The sequence below is a fragment of the Schistocerca cancellata genome, chromosome 1 (genome assembly GCF_023864275.1).
Source record: "Schistocerca cancellata isolate TAMUIC-IGC-003103 chromosome 1, iqSchCanc2.1, whole genome shotgun sequence".
NCBI lineage: Eukaryota > Metazoa > Arthropoda > Insecta > Orthoptera > Acrididae > Schistocerca > Schistocerca cancellata.
This window is the reverse complement of record NC_064626.1, coordinates 513,956,561-513,975,590: the sequence shown is the minus strand read 5'-3', so window position 1 is coordinate 513,975,590 and position 19,030 is coordinate 513,956,561. Positions and strand designations below refer to the sequence as shown.

Here is a 19,030-nt window from a genome sequence, read left to right as displayed (position 1 = left end):
AATCTGAAATGCAGATACATAGTTTAAGAGTGTTCTGGTGCTTGAGTTGGGAGCTAATTTCTGTGGAATAGCATTTACGGCACTGGAATGTGAATACAGAGCATGTTGTGTTCAGTGTCCATATCACGTAGTGCCAGGCCGTTATGTTTTACAACACTAGTTTGTGAGAGTCTTGGCAGAACATTGGGCACCTGCTACTTGCCACTGTCGAACATGGGATTAAATGAAGAGGTCATCACCTTCAGACAGCTGTTAGGAGATGTTCCACAATGCTGCAGTCTCGTCCTATTTCAAAATACTGCGATGCCTGTCACATCTTTTTTTTCCACTAAGATAACAGTACCTCTTTTTATTTCTACTACCCCAAGTGTGCTGTGAACAGCACCTTCCAGAGATCGTCAACTCTGGACCAGTAATCGTGTACATGGCTGCAACATAAGGAAAAAATGGTCTTCGAAATGGAACACCGTCACTGTTGAAGAAGAGATTAAATGCATAGGTCATCACCTTTAGACATCTGTTTGGAAATGCTCCACAATGCTGCAAACACTTCCAGTCTCCATATGTTGCGAAGTCTTCCACATTTTCAATAAAAAACAAAGTCTCTGTGTTTTATTTCTAGCACCTGGTGTGTTGTGGGAACATCACAGTTTTCACAATGTGATATTCAGCTTTCTTTGAGAGCCAATGGATCAAAACATGTTAAAGCTGGTTTAGCATCTGACACAGACGTTGAAGTCGTGGTAGAAACAAAATGCATGGAAGTGTACAAAGCTGTAGTAATACATTGCCTGGACATTCTACAGCAGTATACAATGTTTCAAACTGATTATGACCCTCTCTTGTGCTTAATAGTCTGTGGGATATGGTCTTCCTCCAGTACAGACGACAAAACTTTACACAGGTCTCTGCAAGCGACTTCGATCACTGACAACCGGCTCCTGAGCTATTGAAAGAGAAAGATGCGATGAAATGTTATAGGAGGGTCTATTCCAGGAGTGTTGTAACTGGTTAAAGCTTGGATGCAGATAGTTCGTAGTTTTTTTTATTTTTACCTACTCTTCATATTACAAAATAACGATGAGGAGTGCTCTCAAATTTAATTAATGACTGTATATATACGGATCAGTATCGGTATTTCATATGTCTGCCATGAATGTAATGCCCTCATGCATGACAATTTGTAATTTGATCGCATGGAATTCTCTCAATCAACACTGATTTTGCTTATAAAACTAATATAAATCGACTGTGTCTATTCTGGTGGAAACATTACTGTTTTTATTATTATTGTGTGTTTAAAAATATGTATTGCAATAATACCTGTGTTATTTCATACCTCATAACCTCTAATCATAAAGTATTAAACACCACTTGAAATATAGCTCATTGTTGAACATAGAAATGATTGTTTTTTCTGACATGTGGGTAGATTGTGTGAAACAGGCTGTTCTGTGATGCCCAAATTGCTTATGAAACTACAAAGCAAGAATCTGCTGCTGTTATGAATCATAGTCTGCTGGGTGACAAACATTACACACAAGTCAGTAGAGGGATCAAAAATGTCAGATGTCACCATGCAGACAGTATCTGTTTTCGATGTATCAGTGGAATCTTATAGGGTTCTCTACCAAGTGGTATTAGGAGGTTCTATTACGAAGCGTGGTACCACGATTTGTCTTTTTAGATTTTGTAAACGCCAGTGCGATATATCATTCCACTGGTAATACATAACTTGCCATAGTGTACAAAACAACAACATACTCTTGAATTATAGCTTGCTGTTGCCAAACATAAAATGATTGTGTTTCTTTTTTTTTCCAACATGAGAGCAGGTGGCGTGAAGCACTGTATCCTGTAATGTTACTTCACATGTCTGAAATGTTTGTATTACACACTTGCATGACAATTTATTTACAGACACTATCTCAACACCAGGGATGCTCTCAAACCTTGTAATTTTCACCATCAAACTGAAAGAAATCGCGTATCATAGATTTTTTTTTGTTTGGAGTTTAAATTTCCTCTTTTTCTTTACCCCAATGAAATTTTCGAAATAATGAGGACATTCTGCAATGATCGATAGTTTTCACAGAAAAATAGGGGAAATCCAACCTCTGCAATTTGGTGATCTATGATCGTTGGCAGCGCTGTAGCTCTTTCTTTTTCTCTTTGTTGGATGTCACAAAATAATGGTAGGTAGGGAGAGAGATGTGAACAATATCCTGCAGTCGAACATAATAGAATGACTGTATAGACGCCGTTCTATAATTATAATTCAATCGTCTGAAAAGAATATAATGCTCTTGTGCACAGCACTTTTTAACTGAACACGAGGAATGCTCTCAGACTATAACAGTTTTGCTCATAAAAATGAAAGAAAATGGATTGCACCTATTTTCGTGGAAAGAAGGCTGTTTCTTTATTGCCCTCGCAATAGTGTTTTTTAAATAGATGCTTCCTTATAAGGGGTACATTGACATTAAATACAGAGAGGATTTTAATAAGTGTATTACTGTAAGCATACAGCTGAGGATGTCACAAAATAATGGTAGGTAGGGAGAGAGATGTGAACAATATCCTGCAGTCGAACATAATAGAATGACTGTATAGACGCCGTTCTATAATTATAATTCAATCGTCTGAAAAGAATATAATGCTCTTGTGCACAGCACTTTTTAACTGAACACGAGGAATGCTCTCAGACTATAACAGTTTTGCTCATAAAAATGAAAGAAAATGGATTGCACCTATTTTCGTGGAAAGAAGGCTGTTTCTTTATTGCCCTCGCAATAGTGTTTTTTAAATAGATGCTTCCTTATAAGGGGTACATTGACATTAAATACAGAGAGGATTTTAATAAGTGTATTACTGTAAGCATACAGCTGAGGATGTCACAAAATAATGGTAGGTAGGGAGAGAGATGTGAACAATATCCTGCAGTCGAACATAATAGAATGACTGTATAGACGCCGTTCTATAATTATAATTCAATCGTCTGAAAAGAATATAATGCTCTTGTGCACAGCACTTTTTAACTGAACACGAGGAATGCTCTCAGACTATAACAGTTTTGCTCATAAAAATGAAAGAAAATGGATTACACCAATTTTCGTGGAAAGAAGGCTGTTTCTTTATTGCCCTCGCAATAGTGTTTTTTAAATAGATGCTTCCTTATAAGGGGTACATTGACATTAAATACAGAGAGGATTTTAATAAGTGTATTACTGTAAGCATACAGCTGAGGACTGTGCCTACAGCATCCTACATAAGGAATGGAAGGAGTTGATATGGACAGTAGTAGGCAGAATGTCTTCCCTCGCAGTACCGTGGGCACCAGTGGAAGCAGTTGGTCGTGGAGCAGCTGCACTTTTAGACAAACAACACATGGTCAGGGTAGCCATCATTTATCTCACTGTGGTCCACTGACTGTCTGGACCACTTCATGCTCTGCTGAGGAGCACTGCCCGCTGGAGTGGGTTGTGTTGCAGAGGGCCAGTGTCTGTGCACTCGGCTACGGCAGTTGGTGGATGGCGGTGGTAGCTGTCTGTTTCCCAACCAGCTAACATTTGAAAAAGCATTTTGGAGAATTCTCCAGAATTTCGTTTCTTTTTTTCATCTGGGTAGATGGGTGGCAGGCAGTCTTTCCAAGAAATATGTTAAACAGACTGCAGGAAGCAAACTGTTATTAAATCTTTGGTCTATCCGTGACTGATTTCCGCAGATTGGGGGCAGTGTATCACATCCACCTCATCTCTTTGTGGACCATCAGTGACAGCATAGAACTGGCCTGTACGCCTGCCTATGGTGAGAAGGAGGGATGAGGGGTGGTAGGGGGGGGGGCGGAGGTAAGACTGGCTCCAAGTTGGTTAATTCGTAACCGCACATCAAAGAGAACACATCCTGTAACTGCCGCACCTCTCTCCTGGTGTGATCTTTTGGGGTCGGTTTTTGTGGTAGATGTGTTATTATGATGAGGTTCTCAGTGCCGAGTATGTGTGTCGCATCATAACCCACTGATAACGGGCGCTGGTTTTTTCATGACCATTTCCATGTGGAATTAGAACAGTGGAGCGTTTTCTATTAGTTGTGGTAGCCTGTATTGGACTACCTGAATTTCGAGCACCAGGTTGCAGGGTAATTGTGGAGCAATGCAGCAGGAGGGGTCTGTAGCGAACTGTGATATCAAACTGTGTGGCACACACACCTGGTCGGTAAAAGGGGATGGCGGGGGGCGTGCCAAGTCGTCTCATGCACTGTGGATAGACCCGGCATGTCAGAAACACAAACAGCTCCAGCACAGGCAATAGTCTCTATGAGTTGTGAAATGCATCTTCAGTCCATCCTGCTGCACCACCAGTATTTGCTGAAAATTATTCCAGCTACTCTTGTCCATTGTCACCTCCTTCCATTCCTTATGTAGGATGCTGTAGCCACAGTCCTCAGCTGTATGCTTACAGTAATACACTTATCAAACGCCTCTCTGTACAACACCAGCATCTCGTCAATTGAACACATCTCCTACCAAAAATAAAGATAGAACTTCCCACCAGCTTGTAGGTGAAGGGATCATTCTATTAGAGTTTATTTTTCGTACGTGTGCCACTAGTTTTGAATGGTATTGTGAATTTCTTTTCGCACTAGTTATATGGCATCGTCAATATTTGAGCTGTATTGTGGATTTACAAGCAACTTCTGAAGCGCCATGCATATAATTGTGCAATTAGGACCGATCTTTATGATTAATTGAGTAGTTAGGAGCGACCTTTACTTCAGTTTCCACCCAAAATAAATAAAGTAGTCTAGCCAAACCGTCCTCTCCTGCGTTGGACAATTTGCGTATGTTGGTGGATGCACTTGGGCTTTTTGCCCAGAGGGAGCGTGGTTCGAATCCGAGAAGGTGCACCGCCATTTTTAATTTGCCTCCAGTTCCCCGGGTGAGGGATGTAGAGGGAGATCAGCAAAGCCTTGGGACAAAGAAATTCTCGCCATTTTTTTGAAATTCCCACCATTTTTTAAATTATATGCCAAAATTCGAAATTACCACCAAAATTCGAATTTCCCACCAATAAGGCAGGTGGGGGAGGGGGGTGGTGACTCACATGCCGGCTAGGGAAAACTCATGACGTCATCTGGGGGTAGGGCTAGGGGTGGGTCTAATTAATTGATTAATTTGCATATCAATTTGATATAAAAAATGCTAGCATACTGCCTCATCCCCGTAGTTCATAATACTCGCTCCTAACACTGTCCAAAATTACACGATTTTCCCCCAGTTTTCCTTCGTTGACTGGACTGTGAAGTTCATCAGGAGTAGGAGAGTTGGCTCGTTCATTTGCTATGTGGTAGCTGTTCTCGATCATTTATCCCTTTGTTCATCACAGTGAAGGGGTTTCCCACAGTAATTGGTTAGAATGCAGTAGTTCTCTATGTTGGTCGCCTTGGTGGTTGATAATCATTTACATGGTGCATGAAGAACCTGTAACAGTTTCTGGTGTTGTTCCTTTTGATTTCTGATTCAATGCTGTCCCCTCCACAGTGACTTTGGTTCTTTTTGTTTTATGGATCATCTTTGAAGTCTGATCCGCATTTCTCTGTACTCGGAGTGTTTATCTTCTGTTTCGTATGCATATCGTATTTTTTCGACGATTGCCCTTTTTAAACGATTGCCTTATACCTTATAATAGTCTTCAGTTCACCATTCAAATCCGAATGCCCCACAAATCAGGAAACTGCATGATTCGACAGACCGAACATACGGATACCCACAATGACACCCCTTTCAGACTCTGTCAGGTGCTGATGAACGCTGTTTACGCGAGTACGCGACGTCCCCGTGTCCTTCACGGTGATCAGTCAACAACTGACGGTGTTCACGTCTCTAATATATCCTAACAGGCCTGGTAACAAAACACCAACAACGCTAATGCACTCTAGTGGTCGTTCTACCTGTCACAGAGAAATGCAGCTCTATTCAATTACTTGTCCGCTATATATATACTAAGATGGTATCTGTTCTTTCGGACATGTCCGAAAGAACAGATACCATCTTAGTATATATATAGTTAAGGCTCACCGGCCACTTGACCATCTTCTTCTTCTCTGCGAATGCACAAACAGTGCCCGAACTCTTACGGGAATCGGCAACGCGCCGCGAGTAATGAGTATAATGGGCGGGATAGTACGAATGTAGTGCGGGACAATACGTTGAGAATGTGGGTTTCGCGGGAGGCGTGCCAGAGATAAATCCCTGCAGTCGCGCTATATTCTCTGTCCTCGGTGGCTCTGATGGATAGAGTGTCTGCCATGTAAGCAGGAGATCCCGGGTTCGAGTCCCTGTCGGGGCACACATTTTCATTGTCCCTGTAGACGTATGTCAACGCCTGTAAGCAGCTAAGCGTGTTCATTTCATTGCACTTGTCCGCTTCTGGTGTGTACGTGTACGAAGTTACACTGGCGTCCAACACATATTGCCAAACGAAGTATATAGCACATATACCTTATCCTGTGCACGTCTGAATCTGTATTGACAGTAGTACAGTAAACAGCTTAATGGTAACTAGAGAGTTTTTAACTGTCACAAGTTCAACATTTCTGGGTATGTTAAAGAAATGCACCTTACAACGTATTATGTAGGGAAAGGTAATGGCGCCTTGTCCAGTGAGTGAGTGCGTGCGTGCCGCGGTGTTGCAGGACATGTTCGGCTACGCGCTGCGGCACCCCAAGCTGCCGGCGTGCAACGGCATCGCCAACCGCGCCGGCCTCACGCCGCTGACGCTCGCCTGCAAGCTGGGCCGCGCCGAGGTCTTCCGCGAGATGCTCGAGCTGAGCGCCAGGGAGTTCTGGCGCTACTCCAACATCACCTGCTCCGCCTACCCGCTCAACGCGCTCGACACGCTGCTGCCCGACGGCCGCACTAGTCAGTACTCAAAGCTACGCACAACAGCACACGTTCTTTCTAGTAGGCAGCAATCCAGAAACGGAGATTACGAGAATATATTAAGAAACCCTTGGATAACACGAGAGATACTGAATTTAATTGGTGAAAGGATCAAATTTTAAAATGCTGCGAATGAGGCAAGCCAAAGCTAACATAAACGTTTACAAAGTAAGATTGACAGTAAGCGCAAAATTGCTAAGCAGGAATGGCTGGAGGACAAATATAAGGATTGAGAAGTATATGTCACTAAGGGAAATGTAGAAGGTAGATACCGCTTACAGGAAAATTAAAAACGCCTTTGGAGATAACAGAAACAGCTGTACGAATATCAAGAACTCAGATGGCAAACCAGTCCTAAGCGCAGAAGGGAAAGCTGAAAAACCGGAGGACTATATAGAGTGTCTATACAAGGGAGATGAAAGCAATATTATAGAAAGATAAGTGGACACAGATGAAGATGACATGGGAGATAAAATATTGCGAGAAGGATTCGAGGAAGCTCGGTAAGATTAAAGTCGAAACAAGGTCTCGGGGGTAAATGATATTGTGTCAAGACTGCGGAAAGCCTCGGGATAAACAGCCATGACAAAATTATTCCATCTGGTGAGCAAGATGTATGAGACAGGCAAAATACTCTCAGACTTCTAGAAGAAAGCAGATTCTGACAGCTGTGAAAATTGCCGAACTATCACTTTAATAAGTCATGGTTGCAAAATACTGACACGAATTCTTTACGGAAGAATGGAAAAACTCGTAGAAGCCAACATCTGGGAAGATCAGTTTGAATTCTGGAGAAATGTAGGAACAGATGGGCAATAGTTACATTACGACTTATCTTAGAAAATAGGTTAAGGAAAGACAAAACGGCAATTTTAGCATTTGTAGCGTTAGAGAAAGCTTTTGACAATGTCGACTGCAATACTAAAAATGGCTCTGAGCACTATGGGACTTAACTTCTGAGGTCATCAGTCCCCTAGAACTTAGAACTACTTAAACCTAACGACAGTACACACATTCATGCCCGAGGCAGGATTCGGACCTGCGACCGTAGCGGTCACGCGGTTCCAGACTGTAGAGCCTGGAACCGCTCGGCCACCCCGGCCGGCGAGTGGAATACTCTCTCTGAAATTCTGAAGGTTACAGAGGTAAAATATAAGCAGCGAAAGTCTGTTTAGAACTTGTACAGAAACCGGACGGCAGGTACGACAGTCGAGGGGCATGAAAGGGAAGCAGTGGTTGAGAAGGCAGTGTGACAGGGCTGTAGTTAACCCCTGATGTTATTCATCATGTAAACTGAACAAACAGTAAAGAAAACCAAAGAAAAATTTGAAGTAGGAATTAATGTTCAGGGACTTTGTCGATGCCATTGTAATTATGTCAGAGACAGAAAAGTTCTTGGAAGAGTAGTTAAACTGCATTGATAGTTGAACATCAACAAAAGCAAAACATGGATAATGAAATGTAGTCGAATGCTAAGAGAACCAGATTAGGCTATGAGAACCTTTATGTAGTAGATTAGTTTTGCTATTTGGGCAACAAAATAACTGATGACGGCCAATGTACATTTGTAGACTGGTAATGACAAGGAAAGCATTTCTGAAGAGGAGAAACTTGTTAATATCGAACATAGATATAAGTGTTATGAAGTGTTTGCTGAAGGTATTTGGAGTGTAGCCATACATGGAACTGCCCGCATCTCGTGGTCGTTCGGTAGCGTTCTCGCTTCCCACGCCCGGGTTCCCGGGTTCGTTTCCCGGCGGGGTCAGGGATTTTCTCTGCCTCGTGATGGCTGGGTGTTGTGTGCTGTCCTTAGGTTAGTTAGGTTTAAGTAGTTCTAAGTTCTAGGGGACTTATGACCACAGCAGTTGAGTCCCATAGTGCTCAGAGCCATTTGAACCATTTTTGCCATACATGGAACTGAAACATCGACGATAAGCAATTTAGATACAAAGAGAATAGAAGCTTTGGAAATGATGTTGCTACAGAAGGATGTTGAAGAGTAGATGGGTGGATCACGTAACTAATGAGGAAGTACTCAATAGAACTGGCGAGATAAGAAATCTATGGCGCAGCTTGACCAAAGAAAGTGATCAACAGACACATTTTGAGATTTCAAGGAATTACCAGTTTAGTATTGGAGGGAAGTGTCGGGGTAAAAATCGTGGAGGCAGACCAAGAGATGAATACAGTAAACATATTCAGAAAGATGTAGATTGTATTACTTATTCAGAGATGAAGAGACTCACACAGAACAGAGCAGCAAGGAGAGATGCATAAAACCAGGCTTCGGACTGAAGACCACAACAACAACAACATTACGAAATACTGAGGAACACCGAATGCTATCAACCACGTTCAGCATCTTAGTCCCAGACTAAAGATACAAGTAACAAAAGCTGTTATAGATACCAAGAAATCAAAAGAAAAGATAATTTAAATGAACTGGGGGAGCTGTCAAAAATTTTCAATGAAACGATAGTAGCAACAATACAAATACACGTAGAATTAAATAGTACTATTAGGAAATGTCAACAAGAGGATGTAGAGGATGCAATGAAAATATGATAAGAGAAACAACCTTCAAAAAGAATTACAATATCATGAACACAAAAAATATGTTGGGTGGACTTCACGTTTCGTCATTTAAGATTGCAGGTAACAGAGAATGTAACATCGGACAGAATATTGTATTAAGTTTCCAAAATTTTTCTGTACGTTTGTATGGTTCGAGAGATAAATCGGAGACTGATAGTTACTAACCAGAACTCAAGGACAAAATTTAGAAGGTTATTGAGAGACATTTTGTGAGTATTTTGGTATAAGTGACCTGTGGCCTCCGGTACTTCATCTGATTTCCTATACCGCTTATTTTTGCATCTTTATTTCACTGAAAATATCTGTCGATTGTATGCGGTTGTTTGTCTTGTTAGGTAACAAATTTATTCAGTTCATTCAAGTACCACCGACCACGATATTATTGCACATGGCCTCCCATGGTATTGCCAGAAACACGCAGTGACTCTATTTTAAATAAGTGCAGTGGTGACTAAGGAAAGCGCGTCCCACCGTGAATGGTTTAAAGAAAGTTGTGTGTATACTGTCAAGAAGTTCAGTGTGTCCTCGTGAAAAATCACAGATAAAAACTCGCGTTTAACCGATAGAAGCGCCCTCACTCTCAGCTACAATAATATTGTGGTCGACTAGTACTTGCTGTTGACAACACCAACGACCACTTCACTCTTCGTCTTCAGTCTCGCTTTCAGCACTGCTCGTTTCTGTTTTTCTAGCAGTATTAGGTGTACGTTAAGAACATTGTGTATAGGCTTACTGATGAAAACTTGGCCAATGTGAACCTTTTGTATGGGTTCACCGAATACAATAGAAGAGTGGCACAACGACACTCTGCTTACAATGGGACCGTACGAACATCCCATATCCGATTTGATTCGTACTGACAGGGTGTGTGCAAGGCATGACTAACGCTTCAACATAAGCAAACAGGAAGACGCAACTCTCAAAAGTTTTCGAAAAAATGGAGTTTGAAAATTTTAGGTACGCTTATATACGTTCTATGATCGTTATTAACCAAGGAGTCTGCAGCCGAGCGAGTAAGCATCTACGTAAGTTTCATAAGCATGAGATCTCTGGAGAGAATTTCACAGCTGGCGCATTTTTATTTATTTTCATTACCATGTAATTCTAAAAAGAGATTTATTATGATTTTGCAAATTATCAATATTGATTCGTTTATGATTTTCATAACCTTTATCGTGGAAAAAGGGGAAAAAACATTTTCACGAGGAGACTGGATATAAAAATGTTATGTATGACTTCGTGCACAATGGTAAGGAGAGATTGGTTACTGAGTGGTGTGGTAACTGTCGTTGTAGGAAAGTTGGACAGCAGCTCAAATGATTAGTGAACAAGTAACACAGCAAACTACGCAAGCTTGTGGTCTTTGGTTAGTAATCAAAACTTTCGTGGTCCCGGGTTCGAAACCCGGCTGCTTAAATTTTGATTAATAATCAGCATTGGCGACCGAAGACTCCCGGCGTAAGAAGTCACCCTCATTCTGCCAACGGCCTTGTCAAAAAGGGCGGAAGAGAGGATAGAGGTTCAGGACACTCTCTTGTCCTAGGGGTGGGAAACTGCCCCTAAAGGTGGAAGAATTACCAGTGATCAAAGGGATGAGGATACATAAGGCAATGGAAACCACTGCATTAAAGACTCGTAACGTGTATCCACAAGACATGTGGCCTGTAACTGAAAAAGTGTCGTGATGATCTCTCCATTGCCAAAAAATTCAGGAATAGTTCCCCATTCGGATCTCCGGGAGGGGACTGCCGTGGGGGAGATGACCATGAGAAGAAGTTTCAATAATAAGCGAAAGGATAACGTTTCACGAGATGGGGGTCTGGAATGTCAAAAGCTTGAACATGGAAAGGAAACTGGAAAACCTGAAGTGGGAAATGCAAAGGCTCAATCTAGATGTAGTAGGGGTCAGTGAAGTGACATAGAAAGAAGACAAGGCTTTCTGGTCAGATGAGTATATGGTAATATCAACAGCAGCAGGAAATGGTGTAACAGGAGTAGGACTCGTTATGAATAGGAAGGTAGAGCAAAGAGTATGTTACTGCCAACATTTCAGTGATAGGGTTGTTCTTGTCAGGATCGACAGCAAACCAATACCGACAACGATAGTTCAGATATACATGCCGACGTCGGGAGCTCAAAATGAAGAGACAGAGAAGGTGTATGAGGATATAAAAGGGTAATACATAACATAAAGGGAGATAAAAATCTAATAATCATGGAGGCTGGAATGCAGTTGTAGGGGAAGGAGTAGAAGAAAATGTTACAGGAGAATATGGACTTGGGACAAGGAATGAGAGAGGGAAAAGACTAATTGAGTTCTGTAATAAATTTCAGCTAGTAACAGCGAATACTCTGTTCAAGAATCACAAGAGGAGGAGGTATACTTGGAAAAGCCCGCCCGGCTAGCAGCGCGGTCTAAAGCGCTGCTTCCCGGGGGGGAAAGCGTGTCGGGCTCCAGCACGATTCCGCCCGGCGGATTAGTGTCGAGGTCCGGTGTGCCGGCCAGCCTGTGGATGGTTTTTAAGGCGGTTTTCCATCCACCTCGGCGAATGCGGGCTGGTTCCCTTTATTCCGCCTCAGTTACACTGTGTCGGCGATTGCTGCGCAAACACCGTTTCCACGTACGCCTATACTATCATTATTCTACCACGCAAACATTTGGGATTACACCCATATGGTATGAGATGTTCCCCGTGGTGTCCACTGGGGGCCGATCCGCACAATAACCCTGGGTTCCGTGTGGGGCGGCGGTGGGGCAGGTGGACTGCTGTGGCCTGTTGTGGAGTTGTGAACCACTGAGGGCTGCGGTGAGACGAAGCCTCTCCGTCGTTTCTAGGTCCCCGGATCAATACATACATACATACACACTTGATAAAGGCCGGGTGATACGTCACGATTTCAGTTAGATCACATCAAGGTCAAACAGAGATTCGGAAATCAGATACTGGATTGTAAGGCCTACCCAGAAGCAGATATTGACTCAGATCACAATGTAGTAGAGACGAATAGTAGGCTGAAATTCAGCAGATTAGTCAGGAAGAATCAATACGCAAAGAAGTGGGATACGGAAGTACTAAGCAATGACGAGATACGTTTGAAGTTCTCTAACGCTATAGATACAGCGATAAGGAATAGCTCAGTAGGCAGTACAGTTGAAGAGGAATGGACATCTCTAAAAAGGGCCATCACAGAAGTAGGAAAGAAGAACATAGGTAGAGAGAAGGTAACTGCCAAGAAACCTTGGGTAACAAAAGATATACTTAAGTTGATCGATAAAAGGAGGAAGTATAAAAATTTTCTGGGAAACTCAGGAATACAGAAATACAAGTCGTTGAGGAATGAAATAGATAGGAAGTGCACGGAAGCCAAGACGAAATGGCTCCATGCAAAATGTGAAGAAATCGAAAAAGAAGTGATTTTCGGAAGGACAGACTCAGCATACAGGAAAGTCAAAAGAACCTTCGGTAACACTAAAACCAAGGGTGGAAGCATTAAGAGTGCAACGCGAATTCCACTGTTAAAAGCAGAGAAGAGAGCAGATAGGTGGAGAGACTACAAAAATGGTTCAAATGGCTCTGAGCACTATGGGACTTAACATCGGAGGCCATCAGTCCCCCAGAACTTAGAACTACTTAAACCTAACTAACCTAAGGACATCACACACATCCGTGCCCGAGGCAGGATTCGAACCTGCGGTTGTAGCGGTCGCACGGTTCTCGACTGAAGCCACTAGAACCGCTCGGCCACACCGGCCGGCGGAGAGACTACACTGACAGCCTCTATGAGAGGGAAGATTTGTCTGATGTGATAGAAGAAGAAACAGAAGTCGGTTTAAAAGAGGCAGGGGATTCACCATTGCAATCAGAATTTAAAAGAGCTTCAAAGGACTTAAGGTCAAATAAGGCAGAAGGGATAAATAACATTCCATCAGATTTTCTAAACTCGTTAGGAGAAGTGGCAACAAAACGACTATTCACTATTCTGTGTAGAATGTATGAGTAATTCCGAAGACTTCAAGAGGTGACAAGTGCGAGAAATATCGCACAATAAGCTTAACAGCTCATGCATCCAAGCTACTGACAAGAATAATATAGAGAAGAATGGAAAAGAAAATTGAGGATGTGCTAGATGACTATCAGTTTGGCTTTAGAAAAGTTAAAGGCACCAGAGAGGCAATTCTGACGTTGCGGTTGATAATTGAAGCAAGACTAAAGAAAAAGCAAGACACGTTCATAGAATGTGTTGGCCTGGAAAAGGCATTCGACAGTGTAAAATGGTGCAAAATTTTCGAAATTCTGAGAAAAATAGGGGCGAGCTGTTGGGGAAGGACGGGTAATAAACAATATGTACAAGAGTCGAGAGGGAATAATAACAGTGGATGACCAAGAACGAAGTGCTCGGATTAGAAAGGGTGTAAGACAGGAAGGTAGTCTTTCGCGCCTACTGTTCAATCTGTACATCGAAGAAGCAATGATGAAAATAAAAGAAAGGTTCAGGAGTGGAATTAAAATTCAAGTTGAACGATTATCAGCGATATGATTAGCTGATGACGTTATTATCCTGAATGAAAGTGAAGAAGAATTACGTAATCTGCTGAATAGAATGAACAATCTAACGAGTAGAGAATATGCACTGAGATTAAATCGAAGGAAAACGAAAGTAATGAGAAGTACAGAAATGAGAACAGCAAGAAACTTAACATCAGAATTGATGGTCATGAAGTAGATGAAGTTAAGGAATTCTGCTACCTAGGCAGCAAAATAACCGATGACGTACGAAGCAAGGAAAGGGTATTCCTGGCCAAGAGAAGTCTACTAGTATCAAATATCGGCCTTAATTTGAGGAAGAAATTTCTGAGAATGTGCATCTGGAGCACAGCTTTGTATGGTAGTGAAACGTGGACTGTGGAAAACCGGAACAGAAGAAAATCGAAGCATCTGAGATTTGGTGCTACAAACGAGTATTGAAAATTAGGTTGGGCGCATCAAACCAGTAAGAAGAATGACGACCCAAAAAAGAAAGACGGTAAACAGAAGATTTACTTAAGTTGTTTTTCTCCAAACGTACGAAGAGTCATTACAATAGTGCAGCGAGAAACAGTCCAGCTATCACAATATCCACGAGGAAGAGTCTGTCCGTACTGAGGCACGGACGACGAAAACGGAGCCGCGACCAGTTGGCGTCTGCGTAGCATCACGTTGGAAAGTGGCTCCGAGCATGAGTGGAGGTGAGTCGCTGCACTGGCCACCCCGTACCGTGGCGGCAGAGGGCACTCGTGGCTAACGAGCCATCGGAGGTGTGGCTCGGCAGCCGTGCTCCATTGGGTCCGCTGGATCCCTCATGATCTCTATCGGTGTTGGGCTGAAACTTGCAGTTTCCTTACCAACCGTGATACGCCGGTAGGGTGGTATCATTAGGCGATACCAAGAAAACAGGATACACAAGAGCTTTCAGTCATCAGTATAGCCGATCATAACAGTATAGCCATTTCACTTATATTACTATATCTACATTTGTTAAAAGTATAATGTATAACCTATGGATCACATCGCGAATCAGCTTCATACTGATCATAGAAACATGAGAAAGAATAATTATCATGATATGCGGCACATGTAATGAAAGCCGAATTTTCTCCTGTGGATGTCTTTCAATGTGTGAACAGCAAAAGTAGCATGGTATACGTTCATAAAAGGTTCTCTGTCATTACACAATTTCGTCAAGTACCACGCATATCTGCTGTTGGAATTACAGTGAATGAAAAGTTCTGTAAGGGTGATTCAATGAAGATGCCGCGCGATAGTAAATCTAAGCACTTACTCTTTTATCTTTGGACTCCTCGAATGCTAGAGACTATGCGAAGTATACAAGGACGCCCAAAATTTTCAACTTCGATTTTCTCGAAAATGGTTAAGAGTTGCGTCTTCCTGTTTGCACATGTTGAAGACATTGCGTGCCCTGCACGCGCTGTCAGTATTTATCAAACCAGTGAGGAGAAGTTCGCACGGTCCCATTGTGAGCTCTTCCTGCAGTGAAGGTAATTATATCACAGTGCTTTTGTATCGTCCGTCTTCGTAGATGAGAGGTCAGCGAGGCTGACTGCCACGAGGAGGACTCGGGTTCTATTCCCTGTACTGCCAGCGATTTTTCTTTAGTGGGAGGACTAGTAAATGAGCGGTTGGCTAATTGAAGAGCCACTCGGCCCATTAGCACCGGTTTCAATGTCAAGCAACCCGACAACGCCCGCGAGAGCGGCTTGCTGATCACATGCTCAGCCATGCCGCCTCAAATAACACCATTGGCCGAGGATGATACGGCGGTCTCGAATGTCTCGCCCAGGGGCACAATGCGAAACTTTACATTTACTTTACTTTTGTATCGTCTGAGGATTTGTGAGTGTTGCGTGTATTTGTCTATAAATGTGTATTTGCCCTGGAATGGCGACAGTGCACATTACTGTTCTCCGTCTGTCGCAACAGTCACATTTTTGTGTTTGAAAATAATCTTGGAAAAGCATCGGGGCTGTTATATCCCACCCTCCGGCGCGCAGCTCGTCGTCACCATCGTCAAGGTGAAACTGGATAGTAGGCCAACACCCTTGGTTGACAGCATGTTGGCCATCATTCGTCTGGAACTCGTACCGAGGCTATACCCAACAACTCAGAGAACTGGAAAATAACTGTGGCAGCAACTGTCAATTTTTCTTAGTAGAAAAATATTCGAACTCAGCGATATCCGGTATTGATCTTTTTAATTCTTTATTCTTTGTGAAAACTTCCCTTTTTTAGTAATAGGATAATTTTTCATCACAATTAAGTTTGTAAGATAATTTGTCAATTTACTGCATGATGCATTTTACCTATCTGGCTATCTTTATAGGTACTCTGCACGTTGCTCAATATGGCAGCTGCATTGCTGTTGTTGGTACCATTGCATGTGGAAGGCGTAACGTTCACCCACCAATGTGCACAGCTGCCAACAGCAGTTATCACGTGGGGTAAAGCATATTATCTCCGCTTCTCTCACATCGATTAAGGAACAAAAAAAATGGTTCAAAAGGCTCTGAGCACTATGGGACTTAACTTCTAAGGCTATCAGTCCCCTAGAACTTAGAACTACTTAAACCTAACTAACCTAAGGCCATCACACACATCCATGCCCGAGGCAGGATTCGAACCTGCGACCGTAGAGGTCGCGCGGTTCCAGACTGTAGCGCCTAGAACCGCTCGGCCACCACGGCCGGCGATTAAGGAACACGGAGAAAAATAACTATATCCAGGGTGTACTGAAATTCTAGTTATAAACCTCTAGTACTTGTAGAGAGGAGTGAATACATAATGTTTTGAATAGGAACCTATGTCCGGAAACGTACCGTTTCCATGCTACAGCTGTTTGAAAACGTATTTGCTAGGAATATGCAACAGGGTAGTCATGGTGGGGGGGGGGGGGGTTTACCTCGGAACAGCTGATGTCATTTGACATCCATCCAACCTCTCTGACCTGGTTCGAGCCTCATTCACGTATCTGTGAGTGTTAGAGCAACATGGCTGAGTACACGTCTACAGCAGACACCGACGTCATCCTTCTGGATGGAGAAACTCACGATAATGACAGAGCCGCTCGTCACCTATATCGAGATCGTTATCCACAACGTCTGACTCTATCATACACGCTTTTCGCCACAATTACTCAACGGCTTCGAGAAAGGGTACCTTCGCTATCAACAGACTTGACTTTGGTGCTCCAAGGAGAGGCCGCTCGCCCGAATTGGAAGCGGTTGTACTGCATCACTTTAAAGAAAACCCGTCAATGTGTACATGAGGAATTTCTTTGGCTATTAATGAGTTGAACTGTAAAACAAGTGATTAATCACTTAATTGTAAAAGTAGTCGTTACCAACATGCTTTCAAATCGTTGTAGCACGAAAATGGTTCTTTTGCGGACATGGGTTCTAGTTCAAAATATTATCTACTCACTCCCTTCTACAAGTCCTAGAACAATGTAACGGGAATTTCCGAACACCCTGTGTAGCACTTCATGCACACCTTTATTCTGGCGCGTCAGGGAATTGTGGAGTGCGAAGACAAGAACTGCGAATATTATTGGGAGGAGCACACAGGGATGTTCTCCCTCGCTCTTGTGTTATTGCCAAGTGTTTTATGGAATGCTCTGAAAATATTAATCTCGAGGACCAGACCAAAGAGAATTAGGGAGCTTAAAAGGAAAATTTCACTTGTAGAATTAAGGATAGCATGAGCCGTCGCATTTGAAGCTCACCAACGATTAAATTTTGTAATGGTACTTATAGCAGTCTTCAATTACAAAAGTTGCTGAGAGTGATGAGCTACTCCAGAGACTAAACACACGCAAAGTGAAAACACCGATAAGATAGAGTCCAATTAAAATCTACGATCTAGACGATATATTTCAATTAGTATTAGTTAGACTCATTCCTTATTTAGAGTTGCAGTTTTTGAAATGACCTGCTATTTCAGTTTGCATTCCCATGTTACACGTTTGCCGCACTCCGCATTTCATTTTGACAGAAAATGACAGTCGTTATTTGTCACACTTGGGTGTTGAAACATTCTCTAAATCTATTACGCCTCACATGTTTCTATGAGTTGTAAAAGTGCGACGATGCTATCGAGGTGACCAGTATTTTCAAAAACTCACTGAAACATCTCCGAGGCAATGTTTACTTACTAGATGATTGCTTTCTCGCCTTTCAGATTGGAATTCTGCGCTTTTCATCATTCTAAATGGAACAAAAGAAGCGCATCTGGACATGCTGGACGGAGGCATCATTCAGAGGTTGCTGGAGGAGAAGTGGAAGACATTTGCTAGGGTATGACATAACACTAATGCCTTCTTTATGTAAATAATAATTCTTTGTTTTATTCATTTTAGAAGTATATAAATCTTATATACACAGTTTTTCCTTTCGATAAATTGATACCACTTGCAGCCGTTACATTCTGTCAATAAAGACATAAAATAAAGATTTACAAGTCGGTTTCTCTCGAGTTATTAACTGTTGTCCTCCTGAACGATTGTGATACCTAAGCGAAGTGGCAGTTATGCATATGCATATTGATTTTTCACATTTTAATTACATTTTAGTCTTGGAACCACAAAATTGTGTAGTAACTTTCTTTATGCATTTGTAAGTGGAAGAAATTAAATGTAAAGAAATGTATCGAAAAACTTAGGCAATAGCTTTGAATGTCGAAAAAGCTTATCAATTTGTGGGAAGAATTAAAGCGAAGCATGTACGTTAATGTTAAACTGCTGTGATTAATTTCCCATGAAATTTCCTACACGTTATAGAAGTACAACATACCGCTTATGAATGCTCTTATTTTTCATCTTGTGGTGCAGTTCTTCTTGTTGTCTTCGTGCTTGCTAATAAAATGGGATGAGAAGTTCCGACTTATGCAAGACACCTTTTTTCTTTTTGTTTCAACCATACATGTTTCAGCACTTTTGTGCTAT

The 19,030-nt window shown here is 42.2% G+C and overlaps 1 protein-coding gene across 1 annotated transcript in view; it reads left to right on the top strand.

Annotated features, from left to right (window-relative positions):
• LOC126187336 (transient receptor potential cation channel subfamily V member 5) overlaps positions 1 to 19,030 on the top strand; it is a gene marked incomplete at its 3' end in the record, with an annotated part of 212,325 nt that overhangs the window by 68,794 nt on the left and 124,501 nt on the right. Inside the window, exons 6-7 of the mRNA XM_049928398.1 lie at positions 6,694 to 6,919; positions 18,268 to 18,383. Coding sequence (XP_049784355.1) covers positions 6,694 to 6,919; positions 18,268 to 18,383 — 342 coding nt within the window. The remainder of the gene's footprint in view (positions 1 to 6,693; positions 6,920 to 18,267; positions 18,384 to 19,030) is intronic.